Source organism: Zonotrichia albicollis, chromosome 4 (genome assembly GCF_047830755.1).
Source record: "Zonotrichia albicollis isolate bZonAlb1 chromosome 4, bZonAlb1.hap1, whole genome shotgun sequence".
In the NCBI taxonomy this organism is placed as follows: Eukaryota; Metazoa; Chordata; class Aves; order Passeriformes; family Passerellidae; genus Zonotrichia; species Zonotrichia albicollis.
Window position 1 is genome coordinate 37,605,129 of NC_133822.1, and position 24,642 is coordinate 37,629,770.

Genomic DNA, 24,642 nt, shown 5'->3' on the forward strand with positions numbered 1-24,642 from the left:
GGATCACTGCTGAGGTTTCTGCTGACCTAATTTACCATCTCTTTAGATTAACAGAGTGACAGGGTTGGTTTTGTTGTTGTTTCTGGGTTTGGTTTTTTTTGTGTGTGTGTTTGTTTTGTTGTTGTTGTTTTGTTTTGTTTTTGTTTTGGGTTGGGGGTTTTGTTTGTTTGTTTGTTTTTAACTTCTCTGTCATTATTACTCAATCATCATCCTTCTGGTTTAAGGAATCACTTGCTTAAATGAATATACCCTGAGAGAGGTGGGTGCAGTGTTAACGAAGTAGCAGCAATGTTACAACCATAACATCAATAATATATAAACTGTGGTCTGAGCATGTCCATGGACACTGGACTAGTGTAACTAAATGTCTTAGACTTGGCAAAATTCGACAGGTGAAGAGAGGGGTATTGGAGGGATATCTGGACATGGTATTCTAAAGCAGGTTATTTCTAATAAGACCTAGCAGAGATACAGTCAATAAATTTTTTATTATTAGACTATTTTTTATCATTAGACTCTTTTTTTCTCTGAGAAAAGCCAAACAGGGACTACTCAGAGTAGCTTCCACCAGCAACTGACCCAACCTGTAACACCTCACTGTTGCACTTTCCTCACAAAGCTGGTTCTCTTTTCCTTCCATCTCTTCTCCTGCAGAAAGATTAGTTTCTTTCCATGTTCTCTGATCCCTCTGTGAAATGAATCAGCCCACTGAATCAGCAGAAGATTGATTCAGCCAGAAAAAGGAAGTTCACTGCTGATACAGGGAACTGAATAGGCTCCTCACAGGGCTGGACAAGTGAGAACCAAGGCAGAGGAAGAGGAAGGAGCAAGCCTCAGGGTGAGGAAGGAAGATCAGAGCTGTTTTCCTTTGACAGCAGCAAGTCAGCTCAGCCCCAGATAGGTTTTGGAGGGATGTTAAACAAAATTCTGTCAGCCCATTTATCTAGGATTCTTCCCTTGAACTGACAGGATTCTCTACAAAATTGAGATGTTATTATTAAAATTCAAATACTATTGTTTGTTTTGCTAATATTTGAATGGCCTTTATTAACCAAAATATTTATGTATCCAGATGTGTTTGAAAATTCAAGCTGGCAGGCATTTTCCACTTACCATTTGTCATTTATGTGCAAAGCTGTTTCAATTATTCATCTGTGAAGCAGGACAGAAACCACGAGATTTCAGTGTGCACATAGCAGCACTGGAAAGTAAATTACTGGTCCAGAAACTGCTTCTTTTCACCTCCTATAACTGTCCAATGGGTTTTGAATTCTGAATGTATTTATTTAAAAAAAGAAATAAAATGGAAATGGTCCTTGAGTAACTTGCAAAGCCAAACTCTCATTGCTTTTCATATTAATTCAATTTTATAGACATGAGACATTATGCCAGTCACTTGTTTGTTTAGTTGTTTTGGTCAAATTTCACATACATTTTATGTGTCTGGATTTTTAATTCATTACTTTATTATTTTAGCTCTCTGGTCTGCAAGGCTAGAAAAGCTGAGAAGAAAGGATTTTTTGTTAAAGTAAAAAGTTGTCAGATTCATATTTGATTTTGATTCATTCCAAGGATAAAATATTTCCAATGTGACGAACCTTTAAACCATCTGATACCACTGTTTGAATGTGATGGCAACACTAGAACTGCTAGCATTGAAAAGGAAATATATATATATATATATATATATATATAAATAAATATGTAGATGTGTTTGTAGCAGAAGGTAGTGTCAATAGTAGGGAGTTAGACAGCAACTGAAGACCCAATAAGACACTCAAAACTGCCTGGGCAGATTTCTGTGTCTGCCTCTGATTGCATCCATGGCATCTGAGGGCAGCAGATCAATCAGCATGCAGTTATCAAACACTCACCTCTTCCAGCCTCCACCGGTTTATCAGCCTTAGGTAGGCACCAGGGTGTCCTGTAAATCTTTAACACAGGAATACAGATTAACTATGTTGTGTCAGCAGTCTGTTCACAGTAGTACAAGAAAGTTCACACTCTAATTTTAATCTGGTGTTAATGTGACTGGTGTAGCTATAAAAGATGTTATGCTGTAAAAAGTTTTATGGGTATTCCTGGAATAATCCTCAGGGAGGACTACGGATGTTTTTGCTTCAGTTTTATTTCAATACCAATACTCTGCTGTTGGATATTCAACATAGGCAGAGCAGAGGGAAAATCTGACTAAAACTGCTCACGTCAGTTAGGAAAATGGCTTTCAACTGCCAGTCCATTTCCTCACAACACAAAATGCTCTGTGATGTCTGCCTTCCTGTGAAATCAGTGAAAATTTTAGTTTTAGGTAAAAAACATAATTTTCTAACTATTCTCCTGTGTTTTGCCCCAAAGTTTTCCCATATGCAAATAATCCATACTAATGGATTCTTCTACTCAAAACTTCTCTACTAAAAAGGAGGTCTTTTTTTTAGGAGACTACCAGAAAGAGAGAAACAAATAATATATATTTAGATAGACACATAAATACACAAAATACATGTATATAAAATATAAAATAAAAATACAATATATATCATAGATATATATGTGCAAAACCCCCCCAAATGATAGGTCATAACTCACTCTTAACAGTTCAGATCATGTAATCAGAGCAGGTCCCTTCCAACTGAACTATCCTATCCTATCCTATCCTTTATTTATGTGTACAAATAACACACATAAAACCAGAGTGAAATGACCTGCATGTATAGTATTGTGAGATGCATCTGTTTCCAATAGTGAAATTGTTAAGTTAATATTGAGACCATGTGGTGATAGGAAATGAAAACTGCATCTGTTTCTGGGCTTTTGAAAGGAGTATAAAACTGCAATCTGTTCTGCTGGAATTTGCATTTTGATATGTGTGATAATGTGGTCCATTTTGTTTCATTACAAACAATTTTATTTCTTCTCTCTACTTCATTTTGCACATGAGTGTGCAGACATCAATCCTACCTTCCAAGGAAGAATGCTATATAAAAGGTAGAGCTGTTCAGATTGACAAACTGAAAAAGAAACATTTTCAGAGTGAAGCTGTTCTCCCACTCCGATTCCGTACGAGGCTGCTCTGTGAAGAAAATGATCAGAGTTTCAGAAGCTTATTCAGATTATCAATTTCCCTTGGCACAAAGGCTGCACACACCTATAAGAGCTGGCAATATATTTGTAAATTAGCCTGATGTTTTCAAAATATAACCTGGCAGAGGAAATTGTAACCAGAAGCAGGATTCAGCAAGTGAGCTTATAGAGACTTAGAAATCTATTCTGGTGTCTGCATATATATGTATGTTCCCCTGAGACTGTAAGAAAGGGGTCAAGGTAATGTGTATATTAAACATCTCACCTGTATTTAAGTGGTCTTTACAGGCTCAGGCTCTTCTCTTGTATAATTTTCTGCATCCTACCAAAATGACATTGCCACTCCACCAAAGCTATTTAAATACCTTTTTGATAGAGATGCCACTCTGAACTGAAGAAAATCCTCCTGATAATTCTGTTTCATGGCTTTGCCCACATATATCAGAGGAGTGCCACTGCAAGACTCCCCTTCCTTGTCCCAGGGAGCTTGTCACAAATCCAAGAAAAAATATTTTTCAGTGGTTGGGCTAAGGCAAACAGGAAAGGGAAAGACATATTCTTGCCTTGGGGTACTGTTCCCTTAGTCTCCATCTCAAGAAATATCAAGACAGAAGTTAACAAAACAATGTCCATGCCAACACACCAGTTCCATAGTCTGGAACTACTTTCCAGCTGGCAGGAGCTGGTTGTTAGCTGACCATTGATGTGAACAGGAGTAATTAGAGAAGTGGAGTTACTCATGGTGATTCTGAGTATCATGATAGTAATCATATACTGCTTCCCAAGCAGCTTCCAGTAAAGTACTAGAAGTACAGAAAAAGCAATAAACTTGATTCTCTTTACTTGGAGCTGCCCTTTCATTAGATGTCAGTCTGCAGGAAGGACAATTTTGACTATAACAAGGCTGCTGCAGCTGAAGCTTTGCTCACATGCCCATCAGAGATAATGGTGATGCTCTGGAGGAGCACCGGTGTGAATTCTGAAAAAGGTCATGCAAAAGCTGAAGAAGGACATCCTCAATGTCTTCAATGTACTTTGGCTGCCAGTTCTACTTTGAGCTTATTACACTGATAAAGATAATTCAAATCAAATCAGTTCCTTAGGCCACCAGAATAAAAATCACAAAACCATCTGAACAGGATCAAAAAAACTTGACCTGCTGAATTTTCATACAAGTGCTTTCTGCAAAAAGCAGACCTACCTTGATGACAACCTAACAGAAAGTAATCAAGCTTCAAGGTCTCTAGAATATATCTTACTGTCTGTTCCCAGGCTGTCAGGATATAGCTTGTACAATTCACAAACTTGAAAGTCATATTTCCCAGCTGTAGCTAGCCGATATCTTGTCCATGGATACAGGATAGCAAAAATATTTTAAAATTACAGCATACAAATGAGGACTCTCAGTTTACTAAGAAATGAATAGAATTCTTTTCTACACAGATGTAGAAGAGCCCTGTGAGAAGCTAAAATCAGTTGTTTCCTTTGAGCATCAAAGCATAAAAATCTGTCCGTCTGGTCCAAAATAATTTACTGAGCGTCATCAATGTGCATAGGTTTTCAAGAGCTCAAAATAACCTCCTCAAACCACTTGTATATGTGCAATAATATGGTTTGCTTAACAGGCCTTCAGCCAGAGTCTCATTTCAGGCTTCTTGACACTAAGGAGCCCTTGCCCATTGTCCCCAACTACTGCAATCTTCCAAATATATCAGGATAATATATCAGGATCTCCACAGATCCTGTCTGAGCCATGGGTATATGAATGACAGCCTGTTGCTACCCCATGGACAGTGGATGCTCTCCTTAGAAAACATTTCTTTGCTCTAGCATAAAGGCTGCCTTTGCAAGTGAGCTGAAAGGATCACTGAAATTTAGAACATCATGTAGTTTAGTGTAGGTAGAGTTGATGATTCACCTAGTCATTTTCCCTCCTTACTGCCCTTCTTAAAGGCAGATGTTTGATAGCCAATCAGCACCTCAGTTTCACGCTATGAATTTGTTTTCCAGAAGTGGCTCCCCTTTTCCATGTTTACAAACCCTGGAGGTTGTGAGTACTAAGTTTGTCCAAAAACTCATGTCTTTTCTTCCAAGGTAAAAATTTTACATGTATTTATAGTAAACGGTTTGTTTACATTCTTAGATGGTAGGGGGTAGAAACAAGAACAAAGGTGGATGATTGCTGTCACCACAGGTTGCATGGCACAGTAGTTCAGTTTATATACTTTCTTTTTACTAACATGAGAAAAACATTAATTCCTATAGATTGTAAATTAATTAGGATTTTTCATATTTATGCAGACATTTTGAATTTTATCATGGTCTATGGACCAATAAATAAGTACAATATTATTCAATTTTATATTTAACATTACTTACCTAAATTTGTCAGGAAAAGAGCAACTTTTTCATACAGCTGTAACAGAGAAGAATCAGCCTCTTAGTTACATGGCTGGCTCAAAAATGGAGAGAACATGTTAAATGTGACATGCAGATGATTTCTGTGATGTTCTGATAATGACAATAAAACTACATAATAATACAGCAATGGTATAATCAAACAAGAAAGAGTAAAGTTTTCATATCTAATGCTCATCCATAATATATGGAGAAGAAATGCTGTCATTGTCCCTATTTTATATACAGAGTGAAAAAGGGTGATAGAACTTTTCCAAAAAGGAAAGAACAACAGCATGACTGAGATTTTTGTTTTAGTTACTTATGGAACATTCACCTCACAAGGGAAAAATCACTCTAGAAGAGCATGCTATGGTATGTTTGATATGTTGTTTATTTGGGGCTTTTTGATTTTGCTTGGCACTTTGGTGCTGAGAGGAAAAACACTGGGGGGACAGTGTTTTACTTTCTCTTACTTCAGAGAAAATCTTTAGTAATCCCCACCACCAGACACATTTCTTAGTCTGAGCCAGTGTCATTTTTCTAAATCCTAAGTGGTACTTTCTGCACTTTCAAGTACCATACTCTCAAGCCCTCCAGAAGACTCCAAACTTTGTTAAGATTAAAAAACTAACTTGGAGGGTTTTCACAATCAGTATTTGCAAAGGAGTTTTGAACCTATTAACTACATCACCAACACCATCAGTATTAGAGTAAATTAATACAATTATTACCATTTGCTTTAAAGGAGTCTGTAGCCTATTCCTACAAATTGCTAAATGTCCTTAACTCTCACTGATGCCTGCAGGAATACAAAGCCTCTCATATTTCAAGCTCAAGTATTGACTTACTCCTACAGTGCATATCAGCAAAGTTGCTTTTTATTTGCAGTTATCCCTAGAATCTCTTGCTTAAATTGAGTTATGTATTGTTTACAGATCAAACTGCCTGCTTCAGAGCTGAAGTCATCCTGAAATCTCTCATCCATGTTAACAACCACTTCATGCTTAGAATAGTTTTCCACTGCCTTTGGACTAAATGGTTTTGTTTCAAGTAATGACAAAGGTAGTTTCTTCTGGGTTTAAAAGCATCTCTTAAGGGCAACTGTAAACGTGCTAAATGTCTGGGTCATTAATGCCCTGATCCCAGCAGGGAGTGTGGTTTTGTTCACTGCTCTACAGAAGGGTTTATTAAAACTTCAATTTGTTGCTATTCCATTTGGAACAGTAAGATTGCGGTAGAGATTCTGTTAACAATGTTTGGATCTAATTGTCTGCTACTGTCGTTTATCACTACTACCCTCAAGGGACCCTGTTTGGGATCATATTCTGTTCTCTGTTCATATTTTCCATGGGCAATATTACTGTAATTAACAGTTTTGCATAGCCTAGGTAAAGCTACTGATTGTTTCCAGGCCAGGCTGCAAGACTATCTGAGAGACATGATGCTTGAGGGTCACTTTGTTTTGTTGTGTGCTCAGAATATCTGGTCTGGAATTTACTTGTGGTCTAGACCTTTCCCCCGATGCTTTGAGAGGCTGTCAACTTGTATCAAAATCACTGCTGGTTTTCAAGTCTTCTAGCAGTGAATTCTCTACTGCTATGCACATCTTGGCCTGCTCTGGTTTTATTACTGTATCTTTCCTTGCTCTTCCGGCGCTTTTCTTGAATCACAGTTCATGCAGGATTCTACTACCTGAATTGCTTCTGGGGATTTTTCTTCTCCCAAAAGAAATCCCACAATTGCCCTTCAGTAAACTACATTAATTCATCACGGACAGCAAGGGATTATGTTCCTAAAACCTTCCTTTGAAAAACTCCTGCAGTTTCATATTTGTGGATCTTGTTCTTCCATGAGCTATATCCAGATCCAGTGGTGTTTATTGAATGGTGAAGAGTGTGAGGCTAGAGAAATCCATCTTTGCAGTGCTCCACTTATTGATAATTTTAAGAAGTAAAACAAAGTTTCTCAAAAGGCACCTTCAAGCAGTCTTCCGCTATTTAAAAGAAAAATCTCAGAGCTGTTAAACTCTTTGGGAATGAAGAAATTTCATTTGTGCAACATTTCTTTCTTGCTGCTTCACTGCATATACAATGACTTACGCTGAGAGCTTGAAAATGGATGTTGCACTGGCATAGATATATATGTATAGTTTTCAATATTTTTCTTTTATGTTTATTGTGTGCTCTATGTAGAGTAAAGAAAATCCCTCAAAGCTAGAGACAAACCCCAATAAAATAAAAATAACATAAAAGAAGAGAGCCCTCAGTACAATCTCAGACAGAAAATCAGCTTCCTCTTTTCGGTCCTTTCTCAGCCTATAGTTCCACCTAAGGGAAAACATAGGAAAAACAACAGTACTGGATAGACTGTTTTAGTCACTAATCCAGTCTTGCCTTCTTCCTTCTTCAAAGAAAGAATCAAAGTCCTGCAGCAAACCCTTGGAATTTCCTGCCATATAAAAAAGGACCTGTCAAAAAGAATTCTTAGATTATGGAAATGCTGGGATACTGCATAGAGAAGAAAGAATTCTCTAAGCCAGCCTTGGAAATGAGCAGACCTGAAATAACATCTCATCTTTTCCCTAGGAAGTAAATCAGCATATCTCCTGGAGGGAAGCCTAACAAGCTGTTTGCAGAGGATGCTTGCTGTTGAGTAGGCAGAGATACACTCTGGCTCCAGTGCCTGCCTGGTTTGTAGGCTGAACCCTCCTTCCCCTAAAAGGCATTTTTGTAATGTCAGTTGACAAAACCTGACAGTGGAAGGCCATACACATCTTGCCAAGAGCAACAAAGAGCAGACACATTGCTATCAGAGCAATATACAGGAGTATCAGCATCTCAGTTGAAGGACGGAACTCATTTCCCATCTAATCTATGCTCTACTCTCTTACTGGGACTGTTGCCACATAGAAATTCCATTTTTGTCTTTGTCCCAAGCCTGGTTCCAAACCAGCCCACAACAACAGCTGCCAGCCCCATTGCAGTGCACCCAGGCCATGTCTCCGAGGCACGCTGGCAAAGGCCATGGACAGCTCTGGAACAAATCACATCTGCTCAAACCTTCTGGAGCTTCCAGCTCAAGAGACTTCTGCTTATGGACATTGGATCTGCATATGCATATCCTCACTGGAAAACTGCCATGACAGCTGAAATTAGAATTACTGAAAATAGTGTAAATACGAATTAGCTTTGTCACTATATTAAAAAAAAAACCATCAAAACACAATTAAAAACAAGAGTATTAATGAAGTGGACTGAAAACTGCATACATGTAAAAGGGAAAGAAGGGGCAGAGAATAAAGCAAGAGTATGATTGTCTCCCTAAAATATTTTCAGAATATTCAAACATACTCTGCATAATATTTTGGGTTTGGAATTGCACTTTATATAAATAGTGAATGATGTCCATAAACAATAATTCCATGTCTGGCTCAGCAAGACACTCCACTCCTGCTGAAAAAATAAGTGAAAGCATTTGGTTGTCTGCTGACTGAGATATCTACAGCTCTGGCGGCTTAGGTGTAACTTTGGATATGTTAATTTTACTCACCACATTCAGGAGCATGATGATGCAAAAGTTGATGCACACTGCAGTCCCTGTAGTTGCAACCTGAGAGTTATTCCTGATTAAAGCCCACTTAAAGGCAGCAAAAGTGCTGACAGTCACAACACGGTAAATAACAATGCCAAAAACAGCAGCAATCACCACACAGATCTAAGGGAAGAAAAAATCAGAGAGAAGAATCTGAAAACTTCCAGTGCAACAGGAATTACTTTCTCCCTGAAACTCTCAAAATTAAAAGAAATGAAAGACTTGAAAAGTGCATTCCTTTTTATTCCAGAGGAAGGTTTCAACGTGATGATTTTTCTTCTTGTTAAGTTATTTTTATTTCTCATAATGAAAAATACAGTTGAAATAATATTAAAATAATTTTCAGTTTTAAACATTTTCTTGAAAGTGCTCCTCATCCTTAACATTAATGTGGGAAACAGTATTGCCAGCTCTGAGAATTAGAAATTTTCTTTATCTGCACATGATGTACAGAAGCTAGTCTCAAGCTGCTGTTGCAAGTTGATGGTATCATACTTGGGATGGATTTTGCAATCTGATGGACTTCAGTCTTCACAAAAATGTCTCCATTTGTAAGCATTGCCTCAAAAACAGCCCTGCCAAGCCAGCCTAGCTAGTTGTTGCTTCCTACAGTTCTGGAAAGTTTCTATCTAGAGAAGGTAACCAGTTCCATTTCCCTTGTGATTTCTTCTCTGATGAAACTTTAGCAAATGTGACAGAATGAGAAAGCCACAGCTGAGCCAGGCTGCTTAATGACTTAATGTTCCTCATGCAACAGTTGAGCTGTATTATTTACTACACTGTGAGAGTCTATGCTGAGAAATTTTAAGAACTGCTCTAACTTGAAATTTGGTAAGTGTATATCTCCTGTTATAGGTGTAATTTAAAAAAATTATTCTCATCTAAATGGTAAAAAAAGTGTAGATTTTCTAACTTGCTGGAAGCCCCTGCTATGCCAACAATAAAAATAACTTCACTGAAAATAATTTTTGTCCTGTTTTAAGGGCTGTTATGGGGACAATATTTTGTGGTGCATGCAATTTAAAGCAAGGTTACTCTCTCTGGAACTTTGAGTAAGATCTATCACTAGTCCAAGAGGATTAATGGCTGAGTTTGCATAAGGTAAATTCAGTCATTAAGGCCACCCTTCAAGAAAAAAAACATGGGGAAAATACACAAAATATGGGAGTTGTAGTATCAGTTCTGAGCAGAGACTGCAGTCCTGAGTACGTGTCCTCAAGGGCTGAGTCAGGGCGTCCATCCACCTGACGTACCAGAGCACAGTTCATCTCAATAATGCTCTTAACCTAGATTGTTATAGACAATTTTGGAGCCATCAGTTTCCTACTGTCCTCTGCCCTGTTGCTCACCTACCTGGCTCTCCACAGCTCCTGAGGCTGTACATCTATCATTGTCCTGTCTCCTGGAAAAGCCCCAGTAATTCTGTGGCAGTCTGTTGATTCCAGACCAGCACTGTGCTTTCAAGAGCAGCGCTACCACTCCACTGTTGTCATGTGAATAACAGCCCACATCTGCTTCACTGAAATTAGAGGATGGGGTGTTTCTGCATTCTGTTTCTGAATCTCTCTCTGTTAGGAGAGATTTTGCTGCTCCTTTTAGTTTTGCATAACTAAAGGTATAAATGCATCATTTTAATCAAGGAACATTGGTTTCTCCATTTCAACTGCACTAGGAATATGAACTCTCCTCATCTCCTTAACACACTGAGAAACTAGGTTGTATTAACATCATTAAGCACTCTAGGCATCCTATTTATGTTCTCTGGGAAGTTTACAAAGAAAAACTGCTTCTCCTATGGTTTCCCCATCGTTCTGCACTGTTTACACAGGCAAGGCTACCAGTGAGCTGATTCAGCCAACTCAAGTTGGTGCCTGAATGTGATAGTGTCACTGTTCTGGCTTGTGTCACTACATACAGTGTCGCAGATGCAGCCTTGAAGGAAGGGATTAGCTATCTGTGAGACACAGTGAAGAGTGAACCAGTGTAGGACTTGACAGAGACTCAAGTGATTTACTGTGTAAATTTTCAACATGCATAGGGCTCATTCCTCTTTCAAGCAGTCATATCCAATATTTACCTACTCTACTAGCAGAGATAATAATATTTTATTCTTTTTCAACTGGTAAATAAATAAAAGTTCTCAAACCATAAAAAATATTCCAGATGCAGAAACGATGAGTCTGCTGCATTTATCTGCAAATGCTTGATAAGGCTCTGGCTTCCCAGATATGGGGTTCATTCGTTCTTTCTTGGAGTATTTGGCTTCAAACTGAGGACGAATTTCCTCCTAAAAGAGCAGACAGATAATGTTCACATACAGCCCAGCTAGGAAAAACTCTGTAGGAAACTTCAGATCTGTTATCAGATCACTGTTCTGGGGAATTACATCTTTGAATTCAGCAGCTGGCACAGCTACTATAAAAGCTGAGCTGGGAAATCAGGACTCCTTCATGAGAACTAGAATAAATCACTGTACCCATAAAAGTAAGGACTGAAAGTATTTAGTAAAATCCCCAATTAGCTATTCCTCTAAATAATGCTCTTTCAAAACTACATGGCTGCAAGACAAATCGTTTTAAGATTGATACCACAGAATTTTTCAGTCTGACATTATCCTATTGATACTGGAAATTTACAACTAAGAAAAAACAAAAACAACAACAACAACAACAGAACCCTAACAACCAAACGTCCTTTTCCAAGCCTAATTGCTGATTGTTAGGCATTTGTTTACGCTTCCACTACCAACAAAACTTCTCAGCATTTGAAGAAGGATCCATGCCATCTAATGCTGCTCAATTACTTCTTAACTTGGACAATATTATTAGCAGGAACATCTTTCAGCAGCAGATGTGTCAAAGCAAAACCCCTCTTGTGAATTGAAACCTGTGGATTACTTGGGGAGAGATTTGGTTTCATCTCTTTACAGCATTGCCAGAAGACAGGATCACCCCATGTGCAGGTGACACCTGCAGTAGCACAATCCCTCTGCCCGAACATCACCAAGAGCCACGTGTCCTGTGTCACCTTGTTCCAGTCTGGCATCCAGGATGTGAGAGGTGAGATAAAGCACCAGGTTGGGTGGATGGGCTCTCACAAGTGCTGGCAGGTATTAGAGCAGTGTTTGCAGTACTCTACTGCATACTGGAGAGCTGCTCTGTGGTACAGCTGGCTGCAAGGCAGCAGACAAGAACCAGCTTACACATTTCTGTCACTTCCACCCCTTCAGCTGCATGTAACTGAACTCTGACTGAAGTTGGAAATGCCCAGACCTTAAATGACTGCACTGAAATAGGTGAATGGTAACTCCTCACACAAGTCTTCAGAATGTAAATAAATTCTACATCCTTTTTTAAAAATTCCCTGAAGAGGAAGGGGGGAAGAAGTCATATCTTATTCTCCTCCTTCCAAGTTTTGAAGATGCTTTTTTACCACAGTTAATTTCCAAATTCATGCAGCAACCTGGTAACAAGTTATAAAAAAAAATGAAGAGGCATGTATGCCTAGCTGCAATGCCTCTGTAACTAATTATGTGCTTGAGGGAGCCAGCCTTACCTCAGCTATACAAAAAGGCTAAGCATGTTCCTGTGGAGGCAGAGTAATACCTTGTTCTTATTCTATTTTGCTCAAGCTGTTCCTGCCATATCAGGTTGAAGGAAGCTGAGCAGACCGTAGTCTGGCAGAAGGAACAATGTAAGGAGCATTCCTGTGTGCCCAGGGGCATGAAAAAGGACAGAGTGTGATAGCTGTGAAGCAGGGCTCCTGAGAATTTTACCCTGTAGATTGCGCAAGGGCTCTACCAGCTGGCTTGTCATAGACATGAAACCTTTACTTCTCTGCACCCCTCTCTGAGCCAAGGTTTGATTATCTTTTACAATCTGTAATGTAGGGAAGTTCTTATCATATCCACATGTCCTAAAATCTCCAGCTGATGCAATAATGCAAATGCTATTTTTAGACATGCTCAAAAAAAACCTTGGAAATCTGGCATGACACTTTGTACCTGTTTAATGATACTCAGCAATGCTTGGGCAAGTAAACAGTACTGTGTCTGGCTGAGGTTAATGCTACAAAGAAAGTGACGCTGAAGAAACAGAAAAAATATGCTACAAATAGCATCGGAAGCCAGATTTCACCTGGGAATGCCAGGAACTGCATGCAGTTGGTTTCTTGTGGCATGCCCACCCAAGATGCCATTGCTCTCCATGTCTCCCACCTTGCACCTGGCTTGCAAGAGCAGGAAATCCAGATATGTAGGGTTAAAAGAGGCAGGAGACTCTCAGCTCAAATCCCCAGACATTGCAGGGATTGCTGTATACCTTTCTGGGATGAAAATCTCAAGTAGTGAGGAATTCACAAGGCTGCATGTCTGAATAAGTGCAATTCTCCTTTCCATTGTATTCATTGTTTCCTTTATTTGTCTCTTCATTTAGAACATGAAGGTGATAACAAAGAGATAGGAAGCCTTATAAATGCTGCTTTTTCAGTATATTATTGCTAGGAATTAATAAATTTCCCTTTGTAATAAAACCCTTATTTTTCAATTTGACAATGAAAATTAAAGCAAGCAAATGCTAGACACATATTGTTAATAAAATAACAATCTTCATTATCAAAAGCTTGAGATTTAAAATAGTAAATAGAACTCTTTAATCGATGTCTTTGAAATAACTAATAAAAGCCATCAGCTGATTTTTTCTAGTGATAACTGAATGGAAAGCAGAGAGGAAATTTAATTAGCAGTGATTTTATTAGAAAGTGGCACTTTAGGAGAAAAATTTTCACCTTCTGGAGTCAAAATTCTCATTGGTGTCTCACTGACATACAACTTCCCAATGATACTCCACAGGATGAATCTTTTCCAATCTACATAAAAGAGACTGTTCTCCTTCCTTCCCATTTCTCACACATGGATAATTTCAACCTTTTCATAAGAGAAATCCTATATGTGTGTATTCACATTACACATTATACGGAGTAATGTGAATTGCCTTAGACCATGCATTTGTGCTCTAGAAGAACTATTCTAAATTTTTTTGTGAAATACCTCCTTTTTTCCCCAAGAATTTTCTAATCCTTCAACATGTAAATTATTGAAATAGTCCCATCCTCCCTAGTCCAACCATATTGTCCTCTATAGCCCAGAAAAAGAATTTGTAGATTGAAAATTTGAATCTTGATCACTGGTACAAGTATAGCATCCCCAGAAGTAAGTCTCCAAGCAAAGCCTGTGGTTTGCAGGTGAAGACAGTGGCAAAGTGAAGAGGTGGGTTTTAAACCACAGAGCAGGGAAATGATCTCCACATTTTTTCTCCACACTCATTTGGAGCACTTGCTTCCAAACTGTGTTTTTCTCAGGGGGAGAGTGCATCTCCAATGGAAAAGTGCAGCTTTAGATACTCCAGCAGAGGAGGCAGTGCCCATTGGGCTGACCCTGAAGCTGGGACATGCTTAGCTGTCACCACTGCTCCTGACAGAGGTCTTGTTGACACAGCCTGCTGGAAGAACTCTGGTGTGAGAATAAAAGACCAGCTGACATCAACAGGGAGCAAGTATCCTCTGAAAATTACCAACATGCAAATATCATCCTGCAGGCCAAACTGAAATAATCTGCCAGGGGAATATAAATATATCTTATCAAAAAACCCCAAAACAAGTGTCACTTAAGGACAACCTTACCAGGAAATTCAATATTTGTAAATGAACTGATCAGAGAAGATTCAGGTGGATGGCTTAATAAATCAGCATAACCCCAAATCCAGGTAGTTTAAATGGTGAAAGATGAAGATATATAAGATCCCAAACTACAAACATCTGCAAGACCAGGCTTCCTAGGAAAAATATAAAGAGGGTCTCATACTGTACTTACTATTCTATTTTGCTTTTTAAAGGCTCCTTCTCATTCCAGGGACACAGGGGAAGCTATAATTGTGACTTGCAAATTGCAATTTGGTAGAGCTTTTTCTTAGCTGTCAGCATCAGCAGCAGTGGCTTTTTTGCAACCAGCTATGAGAAAACATGATCCCTGCAAGCCAATCCTGACCACTATGTGAACCTCAGGCAGGACTGTTTCAATCCCTTTGTGACTTGCCAGCCTTGGCAAGAGCAGCTTGCTAATCTCAGAAGAGTTGAATCAATATTAAAGTATTTCCCATAAATAGGAAGATAGTCCTGGGGTGTCACCCAGAACTGACTGTATATGTGCACAGATAACAGAGTTCCTGTTGTTATAAAGAAATCAATTTCCAGTTGTGTAAGTTATTTTATGTTGCGTTCTTGGGTTATTTTCTTAGTAATTAAGCATTTAAAAGAAAATCCTACCAGCAATTCCACCATTTCATGGCCTCATTGAGCTACTTTGCCTCATACAGACAAAAATCCCATAACTCAGAAGTCTGATTCTCTGCTGGCAAGATTGATTAAAAAGAAAATCTTCCACCAAAGCAGCAATGTAGAGGTTCAGCTTCACTGAGACCACTACAGCAGCCTCTTACCATCACTCCAAGAGCTTCTGTTCAGTAAGGAGAGCAGATTTATGGACACCTATATGTCCAAATCCCACTGGAGCAGCACTTTTTCTTCAACACTCACTGAATCTTGCTTTTCTCCTGCATAATAAAACCATCTAGTTCTATTTAGACCTGAGTTCTCAGTCTCAAGAGCATGGAGTTTCTTTCTGGTGACCACCAGAGAGGAAAAGATTAAGGCTATTTTCTGAAGTTTAGCGCCTTCCCTAAGGGGATTTCCTGTACCAACACAGGATGAATTAAGTCCTCTCTCTTTCCCTCTCTCTCTCTTTCTCTCCAAGATAACCAGCACGTGAAGGTTCAGAAGCTGGTACAAGCTTCAAAGACTTTCCTTCCATCAGTACTCTCAGTGACAAACTAAAAAAATAGACAAAAGCTCATTTGCCAAAATTCACGGTACACTGGGCTGTCAATAATTTCCACCTTTCAAAATAAAAATGCATTTCTCCCGTAGTGCATTTCTACCCTGAAATCTCTCAAATTAATTTAGATTGACAAAAGTGTGAAAAAAGAGGACAGTTTGGCCTGGAGAAAATTTCTTTACATTCCAGAGGAAACATCTGAGGAGAAAAATCCTTATTTCTTAGTTTATTAAGACTTAAAGAATGAACTGAAAATAAATGCAAAATAAAACCATACATTTTCAACCAATTAATTTTGTATTAAAGGTTTAGGAGTACATGTTTTTATACAAACCTCTTCTTCTTCCCAGTCTATCAAGTCCCAGTCATAAGCAATTACTGCTCGTCTTCTTTTCCAAAACTCCAGAAAAACAGTGGCTAGAGCAAGTAGGGAAAAAGTTGCAAAATTATTTTTGCATCAAGAAAATGTTAATGACTATCACAGAACTGTTGAATGAAGCTGCTACATTATTTTAATTTCTTTGCATAAATGGGTTCCTTTGAACAGAAAATCATGCTGATGATCAAAACTGCTTTCAAAAAGCATTGCTTTCTAAGGATTAGTTTGCTTGCTTCAAGTATGATTGAGGCTTTAGAGATTTCATTTGGTGCTAAATGAGAATGTTTAATTTCTAACCAACCAAGGGAGTGCTCTCAAAGAATAAAATCATTCCTGTGAGTCATCACTGCTCGATAAAGCAGATTTCTGATGAAGCTAGAGGTTTCTTGGGGCCATTGCACATAATGGAGTGACTTTCTTTCTTTGAAGACCATTTACATGACACAGAAACCAGAACCCAGAGGAAGCACAGTCCAGTGCATTTGAAAATGTGCAGAGTACTACTGGGGAAATGGGAACTTCTGGTTTACATCTTTTTAATTCAACCCCTTTATTTTTACAGTATGTGAGTTCGTATGTGCTGTGTGGTGTTTATGTCTGATATTTAAACATTGTGTACTACAGCCCTTATTGATGGAGCTCAAGATGGAGCAACAGGCCTGCACATTTCTGCTATAGGAAGATGACTGGGAGTAAAATTAGAGAAAGCTGGGAGGTTGTATTCACATTCTGAACAGAACTTAGAACAGTACAGAAATTATAGGGTAAAATACAGTTGCTGCTGCCAGAATGGAATGTGGGTGGCATGCCTGAAACCCATTCCACCATGACTCCCCATGTACACAATCTGCAAATTTAAGCAAATGCTAAGAGGAATGGAATGGAGGGTGGAGCAGAATAGAGACACAGAGGTCAGGCTCTGAAGTAATCCTTGCAGGGAGGGGAAATTGATAGTACTTTGCTGCTGATAAATGGCACAGCACCCGTCAGCCAGGGGAGACAGGAGAAGGTGTCTTGTTGCTGAGTCAGCAACTGTGGTGAAATCATTGTCCCTGGATGAACTGGGTTCATTAAAACCTAACTGTAATATTAACACACACCTCCATCCCATAGTTACCCACCTTCAAGGTACGACCTCCCCTCACTGGGCATGCACTTTATATTTCATTGACTATATCTTTAATAGAGAAGTGAGAGAATTTTAACCTATCAATAGCAAAGGTGTGTATCACCAGAACCACTCAAGCTCCACCTAAATGTAAACAAATAGTATAAAAGTAAGTTAAGAATGGGGAAAAGCTAGAGAAGACTCCATCATAACTTCTGGGATCAGGGGATGGGCTGAACTGTCTCCTCCTCCAAAGGAATGTCTATTGGGTAATAATTGTATTCTATGGTCACTGAATGGTCCTCTTGAGCTAGGTTTGATTAGAGCTTGTCTGGGTATTGCTTTGAATTCATTTTTGCAGTCAGCTACTGTCACTGTCACTGTCTTTGAATTTTAACCTGTCACAATTTTCCACTCACAGTGTGTATATTAATAAAGAATGTTGTCCCCTAAACTGTTGGTGTGAGTCCTTCAAGGGCTCTGGCAGTTGTCAGCAGTGGGCAAGACTTGAATTAAAGTGTGAAGACCCGGGAGGGGGTCTCTCTTCTGCTGTTGGTGTGTGTCCCTGAACAAGTCAGTGGAACCATCCTCTGACCCAGTGGGCAGCTCAGTGGAGAGTCACCATAACAGGGCACTGACAGAGTGATCACACATTAACGTATTTGCTTTCCTGGAGCACTGACAGACCAATTGAATGTAAAGGATTTTTGAGGAAATTCCCACTTTGATATGACAATTGTGCTTTCATTGTGTGATGGAAAAAAAAAATCAAGGAAACAGTAATAGCATAATATGCTCATAATCCAAAGATTAAAACTCAGCCTGCTTAAAGTTACAGCAGTGTTAAACATTTATTTTGTGTAAAGGATGTAGAAACTACCTCAAGTTAACACAAATCAATGGGTTGGCTTCTCCCACTGTGAAGTGGAGAGGAAGCCTGCCCTTTATTGCTCACTGAGAAGCAGCAGATTGAAACCCAGAGAACATAAACCTATTTGTTCATGAGCTAGCGCAGTATCAGCTGTAACAGTGTCACAATCATCTGGCAATATAATTCACATCCAGTCATAAAAGTGTCTCCTTAACGGGCTGTTTGCCCTACTGCAGCATATTGATAAAAATGGGACCTGATATTAAGTACTGGCATCAGTTTGGCAAAAGTTAATTTTTAGACAGGAAGAATTATGTTTTATTGTACCAGCTAGTGCAGTGAAAGTGTGCTTAGGAAATAAACAGTACAAGCAGACAAGGTAAGGTATCAAAAGCATGTTTAAGGAAGCAGATATTTGGTTTGAGGGCATTTTCATATATCTGGTAACAGGTAATTACTGCTCTGCAAGCTGGAATTATGTTACACCAAGTCACAAGCACTTTGATTTTAGTCTAATAGAAAGTCATGAGCCCAATGCTTCTATAAATGTTTGTACTAGTTGCAGTATGATTAGTTGTGATCAGCAAAACCAGTAAGTGCTAATGAGGCTCCACTGCTACTGAGCCACAAACATGGTTCATTCCTTAATTTTTTTCCTGGCAGAACTGCTTCTCTCCTATCAGCTCATATTGAATTATTTTGTTCAGGCTAAACAAGTAGTCCTGCACTGTTTGGAAACCTAGGAGGAAGAAGCCTGATTGATTTCTGCCACTTTGTTCCCATTCCAGAAAGCTGCTGGTAGCAGAACTCCAGTAGGTGTTTGAGTCCCAGCCCTGAACGTCTCAGATACACCTTTGTTGAACAATACTTCTTTTCTTTCTTGTTTTTCCCACACCTGGAGTGAGGAATTTATGCATATTGTGTTTAGCACATTTAGCACCTGTCAGAGTAAGTATGTGAAGTTCCTGAAGCTTCTTTAGAAAGTTATTTTCTAATTGTTAAGTACCAAATATGATGTTCTGTACAGTGCTGTTTTAGCTTTCACTGTGTTACACTTTTCTCCCTCTATTCAAGTCAGTATGCAGCTTTGCCTTGCTAGATATTTTAAAATGTGCTATAAAGAACTATCTTTGATTGATTTACTGTGCTACTGAGGTCTTCTAAAAGACCTGCATTTTCAAATTTCTTAGCTTATTCTCTAATTGTCATTTTAACTACAAATACTCTATATAAACTTCAGCACTCTTTTCCGACTTTGACATTCAATAGGACACAGTTGTATTTTCCCATTTGTGTAAACCAGATCCTGAGTTTTCTCAATAATTCCTGCTTGGAATTTTGCATTTCTTATTGGCCTTAGCTCCCAGATATTTTACTAGCTTTTCCTATACTAGATTTGTCCTGCTTCAGAACTCAACCTTGCAGCTGGCTCCTCAATATCCACTTGTACAAGCAGCTGTCTTAACATCATTTCCTCAGATGCTTTTGTAACAAGTTGTGATCTTATCTCGTAATGCAAATGGCCTCTTGTAGGAAATAGCTTTACCCTGACCTTCTCTCAGAAATCCTCTCTCTATTGTATTTCCGAGCACCATTTAATATATCCATCCTGACTCCTAGAATATATTCTATATACTGGGAGTCCTGCTGAAGAACACACTTAATTCTATCTCCTTGGAGAGCAGATTAATGTCAACGTTTTATGCTAGAGGCAAGATTTGTAGGAAAGTAATATCTTTTATTAGACTAACAGATACATACAGAAAATTTTTTTTATGTTGCCTTTTCTTATTGCTTGAAAAAAGTGTTAAATTCTTCATGCCAGTCCTCTTTTTCCCCTCCCAATTTTGCCTTTCAGTGAGTGTTCTAAAGCTGCTTCCTTTATCAAAGGAAACATGCTGCACAGGAAAAAATTTTAAAAAGCATTTTTCTTCCATCCCTTAGCTCCCCAAAGATGTGTACAGAGAGAGAAACTACCACCAGCCTACTCTGCCTTCAGCATGGATTTAGAAATGATAAATTGCTGAACTTTCCTTTGGAACAGTTATGGAATTTTGCTCTAGAGTTTCTGGAAACATCCAGGCAGTAACAGCTTTGCAACAGGTTTCCCCAATACCTCAATTGGAAAATCAAAATCTACAATTCCATCTGGCTTTACTGAAACATGCTGGAGTCAACTGAGTGTCAAATTTACCTAAATTTTGTTAAGGAGAATTACTTTTTCCTTCACTTTAAATGTCAATATTTTTTTTTAATTAATACCTTTCTCTCAATTTCTGTCTTTGCTAAGAATCTAACTTCAGCAGTAAAAAGAGAGGAACTTTTCCTAGATATGGGAGCTGCTTTATCATCAAGCCAAACATTTCTCAAGGCATACATAAAGAACAAAGTGGAAGTGTTTCTCTCTAGTACAGAAACACAAAACATGATATTGCTTCCCTATTTTTGAAAGCTTTGAACATCTGGAAAATGTCATCAAGAAAAAATTGTTCTCCAGATTCTGAGATGATCACATCTCAGTGAGCATCAATGGCAATCTGTTCACCAATGAAAAGATTTAAAAAAAAATTAAGTGATTACAGGGACTCACTTTTTCCCTATAAACCACAAAGATTTATAGCTCCAATCTGTTTGAAAGAGTATTTCCTTTCAACAGAAGTTTCAATACAGAAAAAACTTATACAAACTAATAATGAATTCCTTAAAGTGCACTGAAGGGAGGCTTTTTGTCCTTTGGTAAATCAGTTAAAAATGAAAGTATCCTCAAGTCATGTGGCTGTCAGGTATACTTTAGCAAGTATCATGCTTTTTTAAAATTTATTTTATCAATTACTTTTACTTCTTTGCTAACACCAGGCAGAAATTAAATAAGTGAGGTGAAGAGCCAATGTATTTTTTTAAAGAGAAGCGTAGTTCTATTCCAGTATCCCCTGGTACACTTAACAATGCCAACCTTTTTTTGATGGGTCTCACTAGTGCCAAAATGAAGCATTATAAAAGATGGGTCCCTGAGCTTCAGAGCCTTACAGTCAGGCTCATTACTGCTCCACAAATCAAGAACCCCCTGCTAGCATTTGTCATGGTAATTCCTCTCCGCAGCCTGGTCACATATGTTTGCTCATCACTTGGAGATGTATTTTATTTATATTTAAAATGGGAGCAGACAACTTAATTCATCAACTAAAGATGTCTTTAGAGCAAAAGGATGAAAGCACCATACAGATCACCTCTTCATGGAAGGACCAATGGCCATTGCTAGTTTTGAAACCCCCAAGCAAATGGGTGAGGCTTCTCTGTCCACATGGGAGCTTACTAATGGATCTAAAGATGGCGAAGAAAATACATAATAAAGCAGCATATAAACTCTGGCTAAAGAGGTAACACAGTTCTAGCTGCCTTTTCTTTTTACTTTCATTCTGTTTTTATGAAAACACTGCCATAATTATTTAATATGTCAGTGTCTGTCAAACTGGATCATCTGGAAGGCTGAACTTTTCACAGCCAATATTTTCTGAGCTTGCCAGTTGTTTCATGCTGACAGAAAAAGCATTTCCACAATCAAACTGCTATCATTGATTCTTCTCTTCCTCTATGATTTACTGCCATGATGGCAATGCCTGCAGCTGCCAGTAGTCCTACTGCAGACTGAAAACCCATTTAACACAGGCAGCAAGCCAGCTCCTAAATTCAGGAGCAGAAAATCCTTGGGAAGTGTGATTTCCCTTATTCTAACGTTTCTTTAGCCCTCTCTGCATGGAAAATACCTCCACAATCTCACTGTTTTCTCTGCAAACTCTTCTTTAAGGAAGCATGTTTTGTGTGGAGCCAGAGGATTGCCCCATTCCCCAAGCCATTCCCTACAGCCACAGCTCCTGCTGGTGCTGCCCTCCCTCCTCTTGGCAGCCAGCTCCCAAGCACGGTGTGAGCCACCAGAAGTGGTGGGGAAAGCTCCCAGCCCAGCTGCTCTCCTGGAGTCTCTTCTCCAGTAGCCAAATCACCCGGGGGCAGCTTCTATTGCATCTTTTTCTTATCTCACTGTGGACTTTGGTGCTGTAGATGCACGGGTGGGCAGTACATTGCTCAGTCCTGGCGGGCTGGAGTGGAGATTCCTGGGGCTGGGATTGGGGCTGGGAGTCTGACAGTGGTGCTGAAGGAGAGGGAGGAAGGAGAGGCTGACCAGAGAGAGATGTGGTTCCTGTTGACTGGAGAGAGGAAAGAGAGAAGAAAGGGCCTACAACATTTTGTAGGTAGGCGTGTTCAGCCTCCTCAGGCTTCCAAAAGGCAGTGACAACAAGGCAGGGCCAGGCATGGTGACCTCTGTGAGGGACTCCCCTTACCTAGAGCTGCTTCTCCTACAGCCCTGGATCTGGGCACTGCTAAGACACAGAAACCATGCTGTGAGCACAGCTGTTTTCTGAAAGCACTGTTCTTGTTAAGGAGAGACAAAAGCACTGGTGCAAAATCTGCACTCTGAAGAAATGCTCACCAGCAGTTAGGAACACTGCCAGAAATGTTCAGCAATGTTAACCCATCAATTTTCCTACCTAGAGATTTCCCTGCCTGTATATTGTGTTTGAAATTCTCAACTTGGAGAAAGAGTTTGGAAAAGCTGAGTAAGTATCTAAGGGAAATCTTTAGGGCTTAGAAATTTTTGGTGATTCTTAGCTCTGTGTAGCTCTAAAACAAAGATAAAATATCAAGCAGAAACATAAAGACTGCATGATCTGTGGATTTTTCTTAAATGTGATTTGTAATATTTGAATATTTTTAGTATTACATGAAATGGCATAAATAGGCTTGATTGGAGGAAGGAACTGAGATAGACAGGTAAGCTAATCTGTGTTGCCCTGGTGGCCCTCCTGTTGCCTCCTGGATATTTCTTGTGGTTCAGTAAAGAGATTTGCAGTTTAAAATTGATTATAATTACTTGGACACCTTTCCAAAGCAGTTGGAGATGTATGAGTAAGAACAGGAGAACAATGATGAAATCTGGGTAGCTCAAGGACTTGGATGCTGTTTTTGAGTCCCCTTGTTGAGCCATTTTCTACAGTTGTTAACCTTCTCTCACAATGGCTTGGGAGCAGCAAAGAGGCTGGGCATGTTCAGGGATTGTTTGAAATGATTTTTTGTGCTGTCAGAAATTACTGGTTCCTCTTGCCTTCAATTCTGCCTACATGACATTGTAGGAAAAATAGTTGAGCCAAAAATAGAACATTTCTATGGGCAAAATTCAGCCTCCATGGCAACAGTTAGACCACACTTGGATCAATTTGCCATTCAATGAAATCTTTTATTTATTTCATCAGAGCTTTGCTTTCACTGCAACCAGCTTACACGGATCTAAGTTTTACTGCCTTTCTGCAAGGTGGGGAAAAATGCTACTCCATTTTAATACTGACACTAAACTGAGCTGCCCTAAGCTAGGAGAAGTCAGTCCTGAGCACTAATAGAGAGAAGGCCTTAGTACCAATGGATTTAAAAATGGTTAGAAGTTCCCACAGAGTTATATATATATATACTGTGTAGACACTACATAACTGCATTCATGTTTGTGTTTAAATTAAAAAAATATTATCAAATAAAAACTTGATTCAACCAATTGCATCTTCTTTTTGCAGAAACAGAAAAGTCTCTACCCTATATTATTTTTCTTAGTGTCAGATAAAAAGTGTGCTGGAAAATAAAAAGGCCTGTGTTGCATCATATTCTTTAAGAAAAAGACAGTGCAATTACTTAATATTAAAATGAAAACTTACCCCACACTGCCATGAAAACAGCAAAAAAGACAGTAGCTCCATTGTCAAAGAGGTGGGTTACCTGAGAGATATATTAATAATGTGATAATTTGTGATAACAGGCCTTTATTTTTTATTTTCTCCAACTAAAATTATGTGATCATGAGTTTAGCTGGCCTGACAATCCTGAGGACCCTTCCCTTGACATGTGAAATCCACCTGTGAATTGACAGGACTATTTGCCAGCCTGGCCTGGGGCTGACCCCTGCCAACACCAGATGTGAGCATCATTTCAGACCCAAAGCATTAATTTTATGGAGCCACACAGAGAGGATGGATAAGAAGATAAAGGCTGATGGACAAAGGCAAGGACACTGTAACACATAGCTCTAGCCCTGAACAACCTCTGACACTGCTGAATTTCAAAGTGCAGATTGCATAATATTTTACAAATATTTTACAACCCAAATTAAACATTGGTGAAAGACAGTGTCAGTGTTGGGTGAACCTGATCCGTCCCTTCAAGCTTTCATCTACCCAGGCTCACTAAAGACAAATGCAAAAGGCAAAATTCATGCTTTTACCAGG

General features: G+C 39.0%; 1 protein-coding gene across 9 annotated transcripts in view; it reads right to left on the reverse strand.

Moving 5' to 3' along the window:
• Positions 1-24,642, reverse strand: part of ANO4 (anoctamin 4) — a 180,173-nt gene that overhangs the window by 17,911 nt on the left and 137,620 nt on the right. For all 9 annotated transcript variants that reach the window (XR_001333186.3, XM_026798053.2, XM_026798049.2 and 6 more), the window contains 7 exons: positions 24,076-24,136; positions 16,296-16,378; positions 11,219-11,359; positions 9,031-9,195; positions 5,461-5,497; positions 2,959-3,070; positions 1,875-1,932 (listed from right to left, as the gene is read on the reverse strand). Coding sequence is in view for 8 of the 9 variants with exons in the window: in XM_026798053.2 (XP_026653854.1) it covers positions 1,875-1,932; positions 2,959-3,070; positions 5,461-5,497; positions 9,031-9,195; positions 11,219-11,359; positions 16,296-16,378; positions 24,076-24,136 (657 nt within the window). In the remaining variant the exon portion in view is untranslated. The remainder of the gene's footprint in view (positions 1-1,874; positions 1,933-2,958; positions 3,071-5,460; positions 5,498-9,030; positions 9,196-11,218; positions 11,360-16,295; positions 16,379-24,075; positions 24,137-24,642) is intronic.